The sequence below is a fragment of the Protobothrops mucrosquamatus genome, unplaced genomic scaffold (assembly GCF_001527695.2).
Source record: "Protobothrops mucrosquamatus isolate PMUCROS unplaced genomic scaffold, P.Mucros_1.0 scaffold88, whole genome shotgun sequence".
NCBI lineage: Eukaryota > Metazoa > Chordata > Lepidosauria > Squamata > Viperidae > Protobothrops > Protobothrops mucrosquamatus.
Genome location: NW_015386464.1, coordinates 88,689 through 105,017, shown reverse-complemented (window position 1 = coordinate 105,017; position 16,329 = coordinate 88,689). Strand labels below are relative to the sequence as shown.

General features: G+C 35.3%; 1 protein-coding gene across 1 annotated transcript in view; it reads right to left on the bottom strand.

Annotated features, from left to right (window-relative positions):
* LOC107284427 (dystrophin) overlaps positions 1 to 16,329 on the bottom strand; it is a gene marked incomplete at its 5' end in the record, with an annotated part of 141,066 nt that overhangs the window by 47,449 nt on the left and 77,288 nt on the right. Inside the window, one exon of the mRNA XM_015812483.1 lies at positions 15,507 to 15,661. Within this exon, the coding sequence (XP_015667969.1) occupies positions 15,507 to 15,661 (155 nt within the window). The remainder of the gene's footprint in view (positions 1 to 15,506; positions 15,662 to 16,329) is intronic.

Sequence of the window (16,329 nt, the reverse complement as noted above, 5' to 3'; positions counted from 1 at the left end):
GGGGGGTTTGGGATTGGGGCAAATGAAAGAATTGTATTGTGCTTTGCACGGGACTTTCAGATTCCTTACATTAGGCAGCATCTCCAAAATTGATCAACCCAGAGAGGTGTACAGCCTTACCATGGGGACCATGCATACAATGTCAGCTCAAGGCAGTGATCAGGAGGAAGCTGAGTGCTAGGAGGAAGCCTCATCCAGGGCTCTCCCTAGATTGGACCTCTCTGAGTGGACAGAGGAGGTTGGAAGCCTGGATGACTCGTCAAGACTCAGGTGGTCCATAGGCATTGGAAAGAAGGACAACTGGGAAGGAAGGGCCAAGGGGGTGACTCTCACCCCTTGTAGTCACGGTGCCTGATAATGGAAGTGGCAACCGGATCTGGAAGAGCTCGAGAACAAGAAAGAGGAAGACAGAGAACCTGACCATGCCAACCTACTGATGAAGCAAGTTATGAGATTCATGATGACTGCCTTCTAAACCCTCAAGGTATGCAAATCTCATCCTAAAGCTGCTGCCAGTGAGGTCTGGCAAATCCAAGAGGAGGATGACCAAGGGAGAGTGTTGCCATTAGACACCACAGCGGAGGGCTTGGAGACCCCAGCTGCGGCCACTGTAGCTGCAAGTGCAGCACCGAGAGGGCTTGCCAGGGTGGCTGGCCTGATGGGGACTGGCCTGGCAAAGACAAAAAATCTGAAGACCTCATCCTTGGGGTGAAGTTTGATGGGGACCCCCAGCACTGGGATTATTTCTGGCCCACATCCAGACCTACATTTATTTATTTATTTATTTATTTTTTGATTTATATCCCGCCCTTCTCCCGACGGGACTCAGGGCGGCTCACAACATATTAAAACAAAAACATACCCACAATCCCCGCCTAATAAAACCAAATTAAAACCAAATATTTTAGAGTTGTGGTATTAAAATTTTCTAAAAAACCCAATTTAAAATCCTCCCTAGGCCAGGCCCGCTTGTTGGAAAAGCCATGTCTTGAGGGCGCGGCGGAAAGTAAGGAGATCCAGAATCGTCCGGATCTCGGGGGGTAGTTCGTTCCAGAGGGCAGGGGCACCCACAGAGAAGGCCCTCCCCCTGGGGGTCGCCAGCCGACATTGCTTGGCCGACGGCACCCTGAGGAGACCCACTCTGTGGGAGCGTACCGGTCTATGGGAGGGAATCTGTGGCAGAAGGCGGTCTCGGAGATAGCCAGGTCCTATGCCATGNATCTAGGAATATGGCCCGGAAATACACACTGAAAGCACCAAAGTGAGGAGTGTCACCCTGACATTGAAAAGAATTGCCACCTGCTGGATGGTGACACTTCACAACAGGAATGCTCCCAAATTGAGGAACTTCAACCCTTTATGATGGCACTTCGTTGGAGGTTTGAGGACCCCCAACTGACTGCAAAGCAAGAGATTGCATTAACATAGTTCACCAAGATTGAAGGGGCATAATGTGCTGACTCAATGACTAGCACAAGACATCCTTATCAGCTGTTTCAGAGATGGGCTGAATGACGTATAATGACTGTGTTTCAAGGGAGGCCCCCTCAACCCTCCATGACTGGTATGTCCTGGCTGAAGAGATGGAGATCAACCAAGTGCGCAACATGTACCACGCAGCATGGTCATGGAAAAAGTTGCCTTTGGAGAAGAGAGAGATGGCAAAACTGCAAAATCCAAACCACGCTCCACCACCTGCTTCAAATACACCCAGGAGGGGCATTGGGCAACAGAGTGCAAAACTGACTGTTCTATAAAGAAAGCCAAATTTGGTCCTAATAGCAAAGCAACCAAACCACTGCAGTGACCCAGGAAACAGTGCTGAAGGGGTGGAGATTGTCCAGTTCACCCCATCCCCCTTAAGAAGTGAGGGAACTCCAGCCCCCCGAATGAAGGCCAAAAGCTGACCAACACCAATACCAATGACAATTCCCTGGTAAGTGGGCTGATCACACCAGTAACAGTCCCCATAGAATTAAGTTCCCAGACTTCAGAGCTAAAGCCACCTTACCAGCCCTACTAGACTCTGGCTGCACCATGCGCCTGGAAAGCCCAGCCCTAGTAGAAAAGTTGGGGATCCTGCTAAGACAACTGAAGGTGTTGGTTGCATTTTACCGGGGGGGGGGGCATTCCAATGACATTCATCATCGAGCCCATAGAAATGCAAATGGGGCCCATACAGAGATTCTGAGTTTTATAGTAGCACCTGGAATGAAGCATCCCTTGGTGCTGGGGCTAGCCTGGCTAAAAAAGTGGAACCCTTATGTAAATTGGAGGAAGGGACTGCTGAAAATCTGAACAGACCACCCCTCACAGGGACTTAACTCAAGAAGCAGCTTCCCCCCCACATATGAGGTAGGGGGCACAGGACAAGAATGGGGAAAGACCTTGCCCCTATCCCCAAAGAATATTGAGATTTAAGAGAGGTGTTCAGTGAGAAGGGATCAGATGAGCTTTCCCCCTCACCGGCTGATGGACTGTGCCATAGAAATCCTGCCGGGAGCTAAACTGCCCAAACCAAAACTAACCAAAACTAACCCCAAGAGAGTTAGATGAGTTATAATTGTTCATTGACAAAAACCTTGCCCATGGATTCATTCAACTGGTGTGACCCAGGGTGGCAGCCCCCATCTTGTTCTGGAAGAAAAAGGACAGGTCGCTTCATCTATGTGTTGACTATAGGGGTTGAATGGGGTATTCATAGAAAATGTCTTGCCGCTGATGAAAGACATGTTAGCCCACCAGGCTAAAGGCAAGATTTTTTCTAAGTTAGACCTGTGAGAGGCTTACTGGGGGGGGGGGGAGAAGAAAGAAAATTTCCACCTGTCCCTTGTTACAGAAATGGACTACAGATCCATTTAGTCTAGTTTCAGTCTAGTTCTAATTTAGTTTCAGATTGTTTAATTCAAACTTTGTTGTCACATTTTGTTTCCTGATCACTAGCACTTGGAAGACAAAAGATGTGTTCGGGTCTGGGTATTTCAGGATAGGTTCAGTGGCAAACAACTGTTTAAGTTTCTCTTAATGCTGCCTGACACTCCAGAATTCATTTTAGAAGCTGGCTGGGCTTAGACTTGTCCTCCCCTTTCATCTTTAGGAGGTTAGTAATGGGGAATGCTATTTGGGCGAAAGATGGAATAAATTGGTGGCAATTGCTTCATGGTTTGGAGCGGAGCCCAGTCCAATACAAATACATTAGCACCCCCTTGTATAGGTGCTCATGCAGCACCTCATTGATGAATTGCATAAATATGGCAGAGGCACCCTGGAGGCCAAAAGGGAGTACTTTAAATTGGAAGCACCCTAGTGGGTAGTTAAAAGCCATTTTCCATTCATCCCTTGCTTTGATCCTTCTATTATGAAAAGTGTCTAGATTATAAAAATGTTGATGGTATACTTCAAAGTACACAGCTAACAAAGTGAAATGCATCATTTCATTTCTAATGGCCTCTTCAATATGTGTTCTATGCATGCAAAGGCCAGCAAAGCAGGTACTTCAACAAGAATTGTCCATACTGAATTTCTGATAGTTCTGGGCAACACTTCAGTTTATGGAATGCAGTACAATCAAATCTATTTCTTTCAAAGGAAAGTGTTCCTCTGAGGCTTCTCATGAACCTGATTTTTAGGTCTTTTAGATTGTGTTCTGATTTTTTTTTCTACATCTCCCAGATTACCAGAAGTATAACATAAGCATAAATTTAGATTCAATTTCAGCATACGTGAAACAAGATTTAGACAAATGAACTAGAATTCCTTTGAGCAGCTGAGTCAAGATAAATATGATAAAGACCAGCTTAAATTCAAAGTTGATTTATATTTCTTATATTTCTTAATTCTTTTCTCTTGACAATGTTTTAAGAAAATGAAAAAGCTACTAAATAATCTTTGTCAGGATGATCCTTCAATAGGCTATTGTGCTGTTTTTCACATTTTCAAGCTTTTTGTTTATTTTGGGTTCACATAGTTAGAATATAGAATTTGGTGGTTTATTTTCTGTTTGGTCCCACCTTAAAATCCCTTTGACTCAATTGAAAACTGTTTCAGTGATGAAATACTTCATATATTCCTTCAGGTTTGAATCCTGGCATTAAAACCAACTCTCATATAAACAATGTTATTGATATATATGCTATCAATAACATTGTTTATATGAGGGTTTTAATGCCAGGATTCAAACCTAAAGGAATATATGAAGTATTTCATCACTGAAACAGTTTTGATTCAATAATATCACAGCAGAACTTCAGTTTAAGACCAGCTGGTAAATTGGAAGTGTCAGCTACTATTACATTAGATCACATTTTAATCAAACCTTTGTAAAAGTTTGGATAAAGTTTAGGTTTTAATTAGTCTACTTCTTATTCACTTTAAAGAACTGTCATTTTATATCTTTGGTTTTGATATCATCACTGCCTCTGAAATTCCACATTTTTAGACAACTTGGAAGAATGAACTTGGGCTTCTAACCTAATTACTTATCTTTAAATTTTTATCTAGGTTCACTAGGTTTTGCAATTAAAAGCAGCAGAACAATAGCAATCATTAACATTTTACTAGTCTCTAACTCTTGTTTTGACTGAAATATGTTGAAATGCTTTATGTGGACTATTTCTCTTATTGGGTAGACATTAAGTTTGCATGTGCTTAAATATAATAATTTGGAAAAAAATGCTTTTGGATCTTCTGCAAACACTACATGTTTCAGCTGTTTATTAATGCATCTGAAAAATGTATTATTGCTTTAGGGTCCTACTAACTAATGAAGGGATTTTTAAAGCAGCAATACTTTTTTAAGGCTTGTCTGGAAGTCTAAGAATATTCAGGTTGCTTTAAGAGAGAGAGATGCAGTGTTTATGCTTCAGCAAGATTTGCTTCTGAATCATTTTTAAAGTATTCATAGCCCTAGTAAATACCACACAGATGCATTCTCGGAGATTGCCACAAATAAATCAACAAGTCACTTCTAAGTCTCCTTTAAATTAAGCTTCTGGTGACATGTCTATGCTTCTTTTTCGTAAGAAACTAAGTCTATTTAATGGAGACATAAGTGGAAAGAAAGAAAAGATAAACAGATCACCTGTTACGACTGAAAGTTTCATCAATGTCTGCAATTAAAAACAGCAGAAAAATAGGTTACCAGACTAAAATAAAAAATAAGAATATGAAAAGTGAAAAACTTCTTTCTTGAGCCTTTCTAATCATTAGGCTTTCTTCAAACCTTTCTTTCTAGCCTCCTTAATGCCCAAACTGGAAGTATCATAAGTAAAAAATGAGTTTACAGTAATCTTCTTTTAATGTCTTTTATTCGGTATATCAAATTAATCCTATATTTATGAAATAATCTTCTATGCCAATGTATCTATTTCCATTGGAGACATTTATAAAATTTCTATTAGCCTGAATTAATGTAGATTTTGATTAGTTATGAGCATATTTCAAAGCATGACTTTCAGACATTTTTTTCTGAAAATCTTTAAGTATAATCTCTGAGCCTCATTTTAAAGGGCAGCAATTGCAAAGTGACTTCAGCTAAACTTTATTTTTCATTATATTAAGATCAACCATAAGCATTTTTCTGTGCATTCAATAAAAGCATGCTACACAATGCTATTAAAAATATTTTATCAATTATTTACTCAAACTTAAGACATTTCAGTTGACTATTTTATATGATAAAATTGTTTGCTTTATCTTATTCCATGGACTACTATTGTTTGAATGTATTCTATTGCAACATTTTAAAATCTAGCTGCTTGTAAGAAATTTCTGAGCACTAATTAATTTATATGCTCCAAATAATAGAGATAGTGTTGTAAAACTGCAAAGTAAAATCTGCATTGACATGCTTGTATCATATTAGAAATGCATACTTGAAATTAATCAATACTTGGCCTCCAGATGTTTGAATGTTAGCTAAAAATGAAGAGGCTTAATGAAGCAAATAGTTGTGAAAACAAAATTTAATTCTCTCATCAGACTGTAATTTTAAATGCAGTAAAATTTTTAATCAATGTCTAGATAATCAGAAAATCCTAAATACAAATACAACGTATCATTTAAATATCACAGTGTCCAATTAGGATTAGGTGCAAAGCCTGCCAGAATATCCCTTTGCCCCAATCAAACACAATCAAAATGAGGCTTATTTCTCAGTCCTTATTTTTTCATATTTTTTGTCATTTAGTTAATGGTTCTTGCATGCTATTTTCAGTATTACCTTCATACTCCTCTACAAAATCAAGTGAATAACTAGTGCCAAAATATTGTTTTAAATCAACCAATTAATTAATCACTGTTTTGATGAATAAATGATGCCTCTGCAATGAACTATAACTTCAGAATTATATTGTGAAAGCAGAGATTTTTGAAGTTCATCTAGAACAGATTAGAACAGGGGTGTCAAACTGCAGGCCTGCAGGCCGGAAGCATCATCAGGAAGCCGCGCCCACCCCATTGCCAGCAATGGCAAAACCATCCCGATATGTTGCGTGACGTCACATGACGTTGCGAGTTTGACATGTCTGGATTAGAAACTCTTATCACACCTCAAGCAAATTAAAAACAAATTCTCCCATTTTTATCAGGTTTAGAATTAGTGGATTAGTGGCTAGAAGATATATAGCAGCAGCTATAATTGTAATAACAGTAGATACCAACTTTGAAACTGCATTAGGATAATATTTTTAGCATGTTATTTATTTTCTTGGGTATCATTATTACTCAAAAACTGCTGTTATATAACATCCCAAAGGTGATTGAGCAGTTTTAAATTCCTGGAGAGATACTGTATATCAGTACATTTTGTGTAGCTCCTAGTTGGGGTAATGCACACAAAAACAACCTATCAGTACAACTAAACATTTTAGATATCAGATTTTAACTTGCATAGAAGAACAAAAATATTCTTGGAGTAAAAACTAGTAGCTGATTACATTTTTTTATATTGGCCAAAATACACCCCAAATGACAAAATCGTATCTTTAATATTAGCAACTGCCTTGTTGCTCAAGCTTTCCAGCTTTTAGGCTCATTAGTCTATAGGTTTGCCAAGACATTTAAAATTATTATATTTCAATAAAAGAATGGAGAGAGAAACACTTTACTGAAAGTACAGTATTTTTCAGAAATCTCATTACACTGAAAGAAATAAGGCAAAATTCCCACTGCCATGATAGATGCTCCAACAAAGCTGTTCCACCAGGAAAGACACAAAATGGAATTGCTGAAACAGACTGGAGTTATTAATGGGAAAGAGAAGATATGGAAAACAAATATATTTAATCTCAATAAGTTGCATGTTTAATTCAACTCTGCATCTGGCACAAGGTATGTATCTTCAATTTATGAAGGGAAAGGATAAAAACAACTGTTTCCACTTATCTAAATGCCCAGTTTATGTTCCATAATAAAGTACTGTATGTATATCATGGCATCTAATTACAGCCTCACCAGTAACTGAATGCCACTTGAGCATTATAGTTATTTAATCCAACATCAACTCCCATAATTCCCTAAACCAGCAAGTTGCTAAGATTAAGAAGCACTGTTTTAAAACTTATCCTCTGATAATTTAGAGAATTATGGGAGAATTTTGCTCTTATTAAGAACTACATGTAATGACTTCCGGTTTGCCATTGACGCCTCTGGACGCATGGAGGCAAACTCCGTCTTTAGCATCCGATTTCATCCCACTGGGGGACCCTGGAAAGGGTCAAAAGTCACCCTGTAGGGGCAATGAGGGAGGAGGGGATCCCCGCTTGATCACGGGAGGGCAGCAGCCCTTCCGCTTGATCTGGGACAGCTCTCCAAACCAGCGGGGGAAAGACCGGCCATAGCAATATGGCTCATCATTAAGCTGCTGACAGCCAAAGTCAAAATTACTACCAAGCATCTTTAAAGCAATGCGGATGAAACTGGGTGAGATCTGATCGTCTCTTTAAGACTCTAAATATCTTTCCTGCAAAAGCTGCCCTAAGTATTTTCCCCCCTGTGATGATAGAGGGAAGGGAATTCCTGCCCCACTCTCTAAGAACAGCGGCGACTGACTACCAAGGGGAAACAAAGCAATTATAAAAACAACTTTAATCTAATTGGATGCATATACTTTTGAAATTTGGGGACTAAAAAGTTTTCCTAAAAGTTTTCTTATTCCTATTTCTATGCTGATTTTTATCTAAAAAGAAAAGAAATAAACTTTGAAAAACTATTATAAAAATGGGGGACTTAAAAAGTTTTAAATGGCATCAGTGACATCTTGTGGCGAAGTTTGGTATTACAACTTGTTATTACCTAAGAGACTTGGCTTGAAGCCCAGACTTCAGATAAAACTCTTTCGACCTTGATACCACCTGTGAGAAACTCAGTTGTAAAGAGAACTTCTGGGCGGCATAACTGACCTGCTTGAACTATGAATGTAAACCTTTACTGACTTTCAGAGTTATATGTGGGGAATTGCTTTCCTATCTCTTTATTTGAGGAACATTGGTTATTATATGAGATGATGAAATACCTTGGACTAGAAAATTTTACTTGACAAACAACTTCTACTATAAAGACTACCTATAAACATGTGAAATAGAGGTTCCATACCTAGTTATAAAATTATTTTTAACATTTGATTTTAAAGTCCTCAACTTAACACATTATTAAGATATGGATGAAGATCAGGAAAAGATCCTTATCATGTTGAAAGCAATCCATGAAACCATTCTTTCACCTTGTGACAAAATAAGACCCAACATAAAAGAACAAGATGCCAGATTAGATCCACAAACCCAAATTTTGACTACAACCAAAGAACTAACAATGCAGAAGATGACAGAAGAAGTGGAACAATCAAATACTAAGACAGAGGACTCAATTGACCAACAAATACAGTTAATGGAAAATCCAGAAAAGGGAGTGACAACACTGAAAATGGAAAAGATTTCCTATATACATCAGAAGAAATTTGAGAAAGAAGAACAGATTGAATGGAAGATAAACATATCAGGACAATCATGGGGAATTGGAATAATAGGGAGAGGATTTAATGAATACAAATGGGCTAGCCCTTCCCAAAAAAATGGCAACTAAATGGTCTCTCTTATTTCAAATAATATATATAATAATAGAGGGAGATCTATTTGATGATCTAAAAGCAGTGCTTTTTTTGTAAAAACAAAAGGTGCCGGAACTCACACATGTCATACAACCCGCCTTGCCTACCCTACAAGGTTCCATCCAAAAAAGTGCCGGAACTCCGTTCTGGGTGTTCTATGACAAAAAAAGCCCTGTCTAAAAGCACTGACATGGAAGGCTAGTTGGCAAAGGAAGAAAGCCAGAATAAGGCTAAAGAAAATTGGGGTTCTGATTTATTAGAGGGGATTTTATATTACTAATTAGAGGGTTAAAGGGAGAAGTTGGTAAGGGGAATTTTGGTCTTTAAATTTAAAATATTTGGAAACTAGTTGAAAATAAGGATTCTATTTGTTTAATATTTAAAAATTAGACCCAAAAGAAAAAATATATAAATGTTTGATTTATTGATTAACCCAGACAATATATATAATGGTTTTGATTTATTAAAGGGGATACTGTATTATAATTAGATGATTTAATATGGTGGGAAATAGATAACTTTTAGGAAATAGAACAAGACTATATTCAAATAGATAATATTAGATTCTGTTATGAATTGAGATAAGGGAAACTTTGGTTACCTAAAGTCTGGAAATTATAAATATCAAATGTTAAATTGGAATATTGATGGGAAACTAAAAATTGGGAAAAAATCAATAACAGGACATTGATTGTCTATAAAGATTGAATGTAAAAGTAATTAAGATATGTATAAACTAAAAATTTATTGATAAATGTAATAATGTTTTTAATTAGTTGATATAATAAGAATTGTATTAGCTTAAATATGAGATAGTAAATATTATTGGAAAAAGAGAGGAAATATTAGATGTTGTAACTTGAGATTTGTACTAAAGATTTTTGTATGCTATTGAACTATTGATTAACCCAGCCACCACGTTGCTTTTTAAATACTTAGGTGTGAAATTGGAAAATTAATAAAATATTATTAAAAAAAAGAACTACACATAATGTTCAGTTTATAAACAAAGGAAGTAATAGCCTGCCTTTTATGAACTAGAGCAAGTTGATATTGAATATGTTGCCTTATAAAAGCCTGATACCAAATGTCAGTGAGAGTGTCAGGTCAAAACAACAGCATTATTGAATTTGATTGAATTGTGGTACTCTCATGTTATGTCTGTGTATATTGTGATACACTAGGAATTAATCATATGTGTGACCACTACATTGACTGACATAGTTTTCGACTGATTGTTGGAGAGTTGCTGTAGGCATGCCTATTGTTCTCTCTTGTATATGATGGTTATTTTGCAGTTTATAGTTACCTAGCAACAGAGGGGAATAATGGCAAATTGCCTCAGGAAATCTCTGCATTCATTTACTTTTTTCAAGACTATTTGCCTAGATGTTTTAAAAAATGCACACATTTATATATCACAGTACTAAATGACAAGAGCACTACATAGAATAGGTTATTCATATAGTCAAAGAATAAAAATCTTCACTGATAATTAAGAAACTAATGGCACATTTTTGTTTCATAAGATAATCACCAAAGCACACACATTCCAAATTTCTCAAGTGCAAAGGGAAGGGCTGAAAAGTAGCTAATAACTATATATGAATAAAGCAAAGTATTCCACATCCAAGAAAGAAATTCATATATGCCTTCTTAAAACAACAGCCCCAGTAACACAATTCAAGTAATAATATAGGAGAAAGAGATCACAATGAAATTAATTACTCATATTTTAAATAGCCTTTCAAGATTCATAAAGTATAAAATAGAAACCAGCTGTCAAGCTCTCTGTCAAAGGACATGATTGACAACCAAGAATCACACAAATTTCAAGAAGACAGTTGAAAGCAGGAATTACAGGTAGGGCATAGAAATTTGGAAACTATCAGTATTTTAATTTTACTTTTCCCAGTCTTTCTGCAGCCAGGATTGTGCTATAGATTAATTATTTCTATTTCTTTTTCGCTTTCTCACAATATCTCAAATTCTTGCTAATTGCTATTTGTCACTATAGATCTACGAGAGATACTCTGTCTTGAAATCTTTTTTAAAAAAAGACAAATAATTTTGTATTTGAATCTTTTTTTAAAAAAAATAAGAAACTAGAACTGAAATTGTAATGTAAACTGGGAAAATTAAAATGTTAATGTGAGCTGGGATTGCTTTTGGTTGTTCTAGTTACTTTCAGAATATTCATAAACAGACTTGGAGTACAGCTCTCTAATTTTCAAGCCAAGGAAATTAAAATCCGATAAAGTATTTCTAAGTGTTTACTATCAGACTAGTTCATGTACATTTATTATTTATATCCCACCTTTATTATTTTTACAAATAACTCAAGGCAGTGAACATATCCAGCACATCTTACTCTTCTTACTTTCTCCACAACAACAACTGGCTTTCATGGCTAAGGGGAGACTAGATCTCACAGTTTCCCACTTTCTAGCCTGCTGCTTTAACCACTAGACAAAACTGGCTCTAAAACATTTACTACCCTCAAACATTTACTTTGCTTAACTTTAAGGCTCAACTACAGATTTTATGAAACAAATATGTAATTGTTTTCAATATTTCTATACAAGTCAATGGACTATACAATAGATGATCTGAATCAAATTTTGGATTTTTTTTAAGGTTGTAACACTCCAACATTCAAATTACATTCTTAGATTCCTAATATTTTGCTAGATTGAATGTCTGATTTCAGTATAATGGATATTTGATATTTTACGATTCATAGTAATTATTCACATGAACTTTGGATTAACAAACTTGAATGTTGTGATCTGACCACTTAAATAATCACATTAAAAAAGGATGTTAAGTTTCCTATAATCTTGACATTGTAGTTAATTAAAAATGTATGTGTGTATGCTGAATGTTTAATAAGGATTAGTTGCAATTACTTTTCTGCTAGAGATGTAACTTAGAAATTAGTATATATATCAAATTATTGTTCTGTACTGTTTATGTGGCTCTGGGTCAGTCATATACTAAGTGTGTACATGTTCTTCTTGGTTAAATGTACAATATTTGAAATATATCAAAATAAAATTAATTCTTCATTTTCCATAATAATTTTCTGGAAAAAATATCTTCCTGTTTCAAATATGAATTGATTTCCAGTTTCTACAATGTTTGGGAATGCTTACACGTTCTTCAAAACCCCCTTACTCTGAATTTCAGTTCTCAATTTGCATAAGAAAAATATTTAAGACACACAATATTAAGCAAATGACTTTCAAATCACGTTAATTCAGTACTCACATGGAGCTGAAGTGTGTGAAATTAGGATATGTATTTGTTATACTAACAGCATTTCAAACTATGTGGGATAATCTATAAGCATAAACCAATCAAATCATTCAACATTATATAACATTTATGATTTCAACTAGATTTGTTAAAACCCAATCTAGAGAGAAACATAGTTACTATCTGAACTGATGAAGTGAAAGTTCATTTTCAGGAAACGATACAGTGAATAACTGCAATCTACAGCACCAAGGATGGATGGATATCTAAGAGTTCAGGCTATAAAAAGAAATTAGTTATATAATTACTAAAATAGCTGATGAAGCATGATATTGCCATATGGAAGAGGTAGTAGAATTATAATTTAATGGAAAAGTCCAACATTACTTGCCCTTTATTCAGTAGAGGCAAGAACAGATACTTAACATTCATATTAACAGCTTTACATCTCAGTACTTTTTGATGCCATTTCTCTGCAACAAGGGTGTATTAGGATGATGGCATGGGATGCCAAGATTACAGCTCTTACTTTGTGAGAATAAAGAAACAAAATGTATACTTAACATGAATATTAAAATATACATTTATCTTTTTTCAGCTATTCAGGATGTCCTAACCTTCTAAATTTATAGATTTGCCAAATATAATCAGAATCAGAACCTGTACAGTATAGCCCTGTGTGACATGCCCTCTGAAGATCTACACATTTCAGCATTCTTGCTGATTTCTTCAGAATAATCTGTCAGAATAAAGCTGAAATAGAGTGAGGGTTGGCTAAAAGATAGTGGCTGAAATAAGATATGATAATAAGATATACTAAAATTAATGCTACAGTGAGCACAATTATTCCACATGGATTTTTAGTTGGGATTCTAAGATTGTCTAGTAGAGCTAGCCATATGTCTTGCCTTGTAGATAGAAATGTAAGGATATTTTTAAAACAAGAAAAAAACCTTAATCTTGAGATTATGTTTTATGGATACTAACATATCTATAACTTCCTTGCAATATTTTCCTCATTTGGATCATATCAAGGAACCAGGTATGTATTGGTTCCTTTAGATCAAATCATCTTGTCTCATCATCTTGTCTCATCTTTTCTCTTGTTCAATTCTATCAAGATTTCTTCTTGAAAGGAAAATATTGTGATAACCCTAGCTGGAATCCTAGGATAACGCTAGCTAGTTTATTTCATAATTTTAGCCATTGTCTATCCTCTGCAGGATGAAGGCCTCTTCCGCATATTTCCAACCAATAAAGTCCTGAGCTTCTTTTTCCAGTTGGGCCCTTAATACTTTCTGATGTCGTCAATCCATCTTGTTTTAGGTCTCTTTCATAGACACTTCTTATCAAGTGGGATCCATTCTATGAATGCCATAGTCCACCTGCCATCAGTTATTGTTATGTGACCAGCCCATTTCCATTTCAATTCTTTTACTCGCTTGATATCATATCCTTTCGTTTGTTCTCTAATCCATGTGCACGTCTTTCTATATGGTCTTTTAATGCCGAACATGTATCTAGTTTATTTACTGGGATCAATATTTAGCATGTTTGAACATAACCAAACCCATTAAAATTATATAGAAATTGATGCTCAAGTTGCAATAATATATAATATAAACTGAAATAACGAATAACTTGATTTGATATAAAAAACCTGCAGCCTTTGAACTTTCTGGACTCATGGTGGTAGAAAGGGAAAAGCAGAGGGAAATATTCTCCCTTTAGAAAAAAGCTGAAGGGGAGCCTAAGAATTTACAATCAGTGAAAAGCAGAGACAAGGAAAAAAACTAAGAAGGTATCCCTTGCTTGCTCTCTATTCCTATTGCCAATAGTGGTTAATAATATAAAAAGACATCAGAGATTATATTTCTGGAGCTGAATGCAGAGCTGGTTTAGAAGTTTCTAAAATCAATCAGAAAAAATAAATAAATTGTCAGATTCTTTTTCCAGACAAAATTATTTTTGATCTCAAAGTAACAATCTGACTAAACATACAATTTTAGGATGCTATCCAGGTCATAGGATATCAAACTTAGAAGAGAAAGGACTTCATGCAGGGATCCAAGAAAAATAACTATTAGCAGAAATGTAAGTTATTATTTTTTTTCTCCTTCAATGAGACAGCAAAAGTTGTTAATATATTTGGAAACATTCTAATATATTTTTTAATTCAAGTTACTTAAAATTTGAAGCTTGCTTTTAAACATACAATATGAAATGTTTGTTTAAAAGAGAGAGATTATTCAGAATTTTAAAATACATAAAAGAAAGTTAATTGAAATAATTTCCATATCTGTGCAGGACTTCTGATTATATTTTATACCACAGTCTTTTAAGGATACTCATTAATTGTAATTAAAAGCCATTTAAAACCACATTAATTTTGCCTTAGAGCGTAAGCTACAAACCTCATGCTAAATTCTAAAAAAAAGGAAGAGAAAGAGAGAAACCAATTTAATTATTTTGCATCTTACTGAATAAGAATTCAAGATTTTACTTTTACTGCTTCCATACACTTTTTATTTCAAATATATTTGTATATATTTTATAACAGGATTCATAGTATAATGGAATACTTTAAAATAGATTTTGAATTAATGATATCTATACTAAATAATGAGGGATGAGATAAAAGAGATATTAGAGCTTTAATAATTATTCAATATAAGGAAAAACAAATATTGTTTGAGTTTCTGACCTTCTGTAAAACTGTTTTCATTAAGGCAAGCCTCTCACTCATTGCTTAGAAAATCTACAATACTCAATAATTGATCATGGTACTAGTTTTTAATGGGACTTTAAGTACTAAATATACATTTTGGAAGAGAAGAACAAATGCTGATAGAACTGTAATGTAACAAAATTAGGAATCATAAGTTGTAACTCAAACAATGACAAGACTTTGAAATAATTTAATTAAAACATCATACATTGATTAAACTATTTGAAAGAAGAAAAATTTTCTTCACAACTAATCTTATGAAATGCATGGTAGAAAAATAAAAAACAACAACTAGATATCATACCCACATCTTCTATATTTTTCATCATTATTATTTGATGAATGTTCTTGAATTTTCTAGTGAAAACAGGATTTTCATTCCATTTTATAAGTGTGATAGTAAACATCATGTCCTACCTATTATTAATGGTGGCCCATGCATCGTTAATATTATTGGTCATTATTTGTACTTTTCTGGTGTCATCAGTTGAGTAATCCCGAAGAAGTTTAAGAGCCAAATCATTTGCTACATCCACATTTATATGCCATTGCCGTAGCTCTTTTGCAAATTGCTGGAAAGAAAGAAAAATATGAGCATTTTTTCAGAAAGGCCTCAGTAAGTTACACAAAGCAATTTAAACACTCATAATAGAAACATATGTAGGTAGACCCTGATTTAAAACCACAGTTAGAACCAACATTTCTATTGTTAAGCCAGGTAGTTGTGAACTGAAACCTGTTCAATTTTACAGTTTTTTGGAATAGTTGTTCAGTAAATCAATATGATCCTTAAACAAATCACATGGTTATTAAGCTAATTTAGCTTCCTCCATTCACTTGGCTTGTTGGAAGCTGGCTGGGAAGGTCACAAGTGGTCATTATGTGAGTCTGGAATACTGCAACCTTTATAAATACATGCCGTTGCCAAGCACCCAAATTTTCATCACATGTCTGCAGTGATGCTACAACTTTCATAAGTGCGAGGATCTGTTGTAAGTCACTTTTATCAGGCTGTTGCAACTTGGAATAGTCGCTAAAGTTGAGGACTCTCTGCAATCTTCTCAGATACAAATATCTGAAACACTTCAGCTTGTTAATCCAGTGCTGTATATGCTATGCAAATTTCTTAGGCAAGTCACCTTTCTCGTTCAATTAAAAGTTCTGAAGTTTGGGTTATTTGGGGGGGATTCCACAAAATATTGGAAGCACTCTCAAATAAGGTCAATATGATAGGATTGCA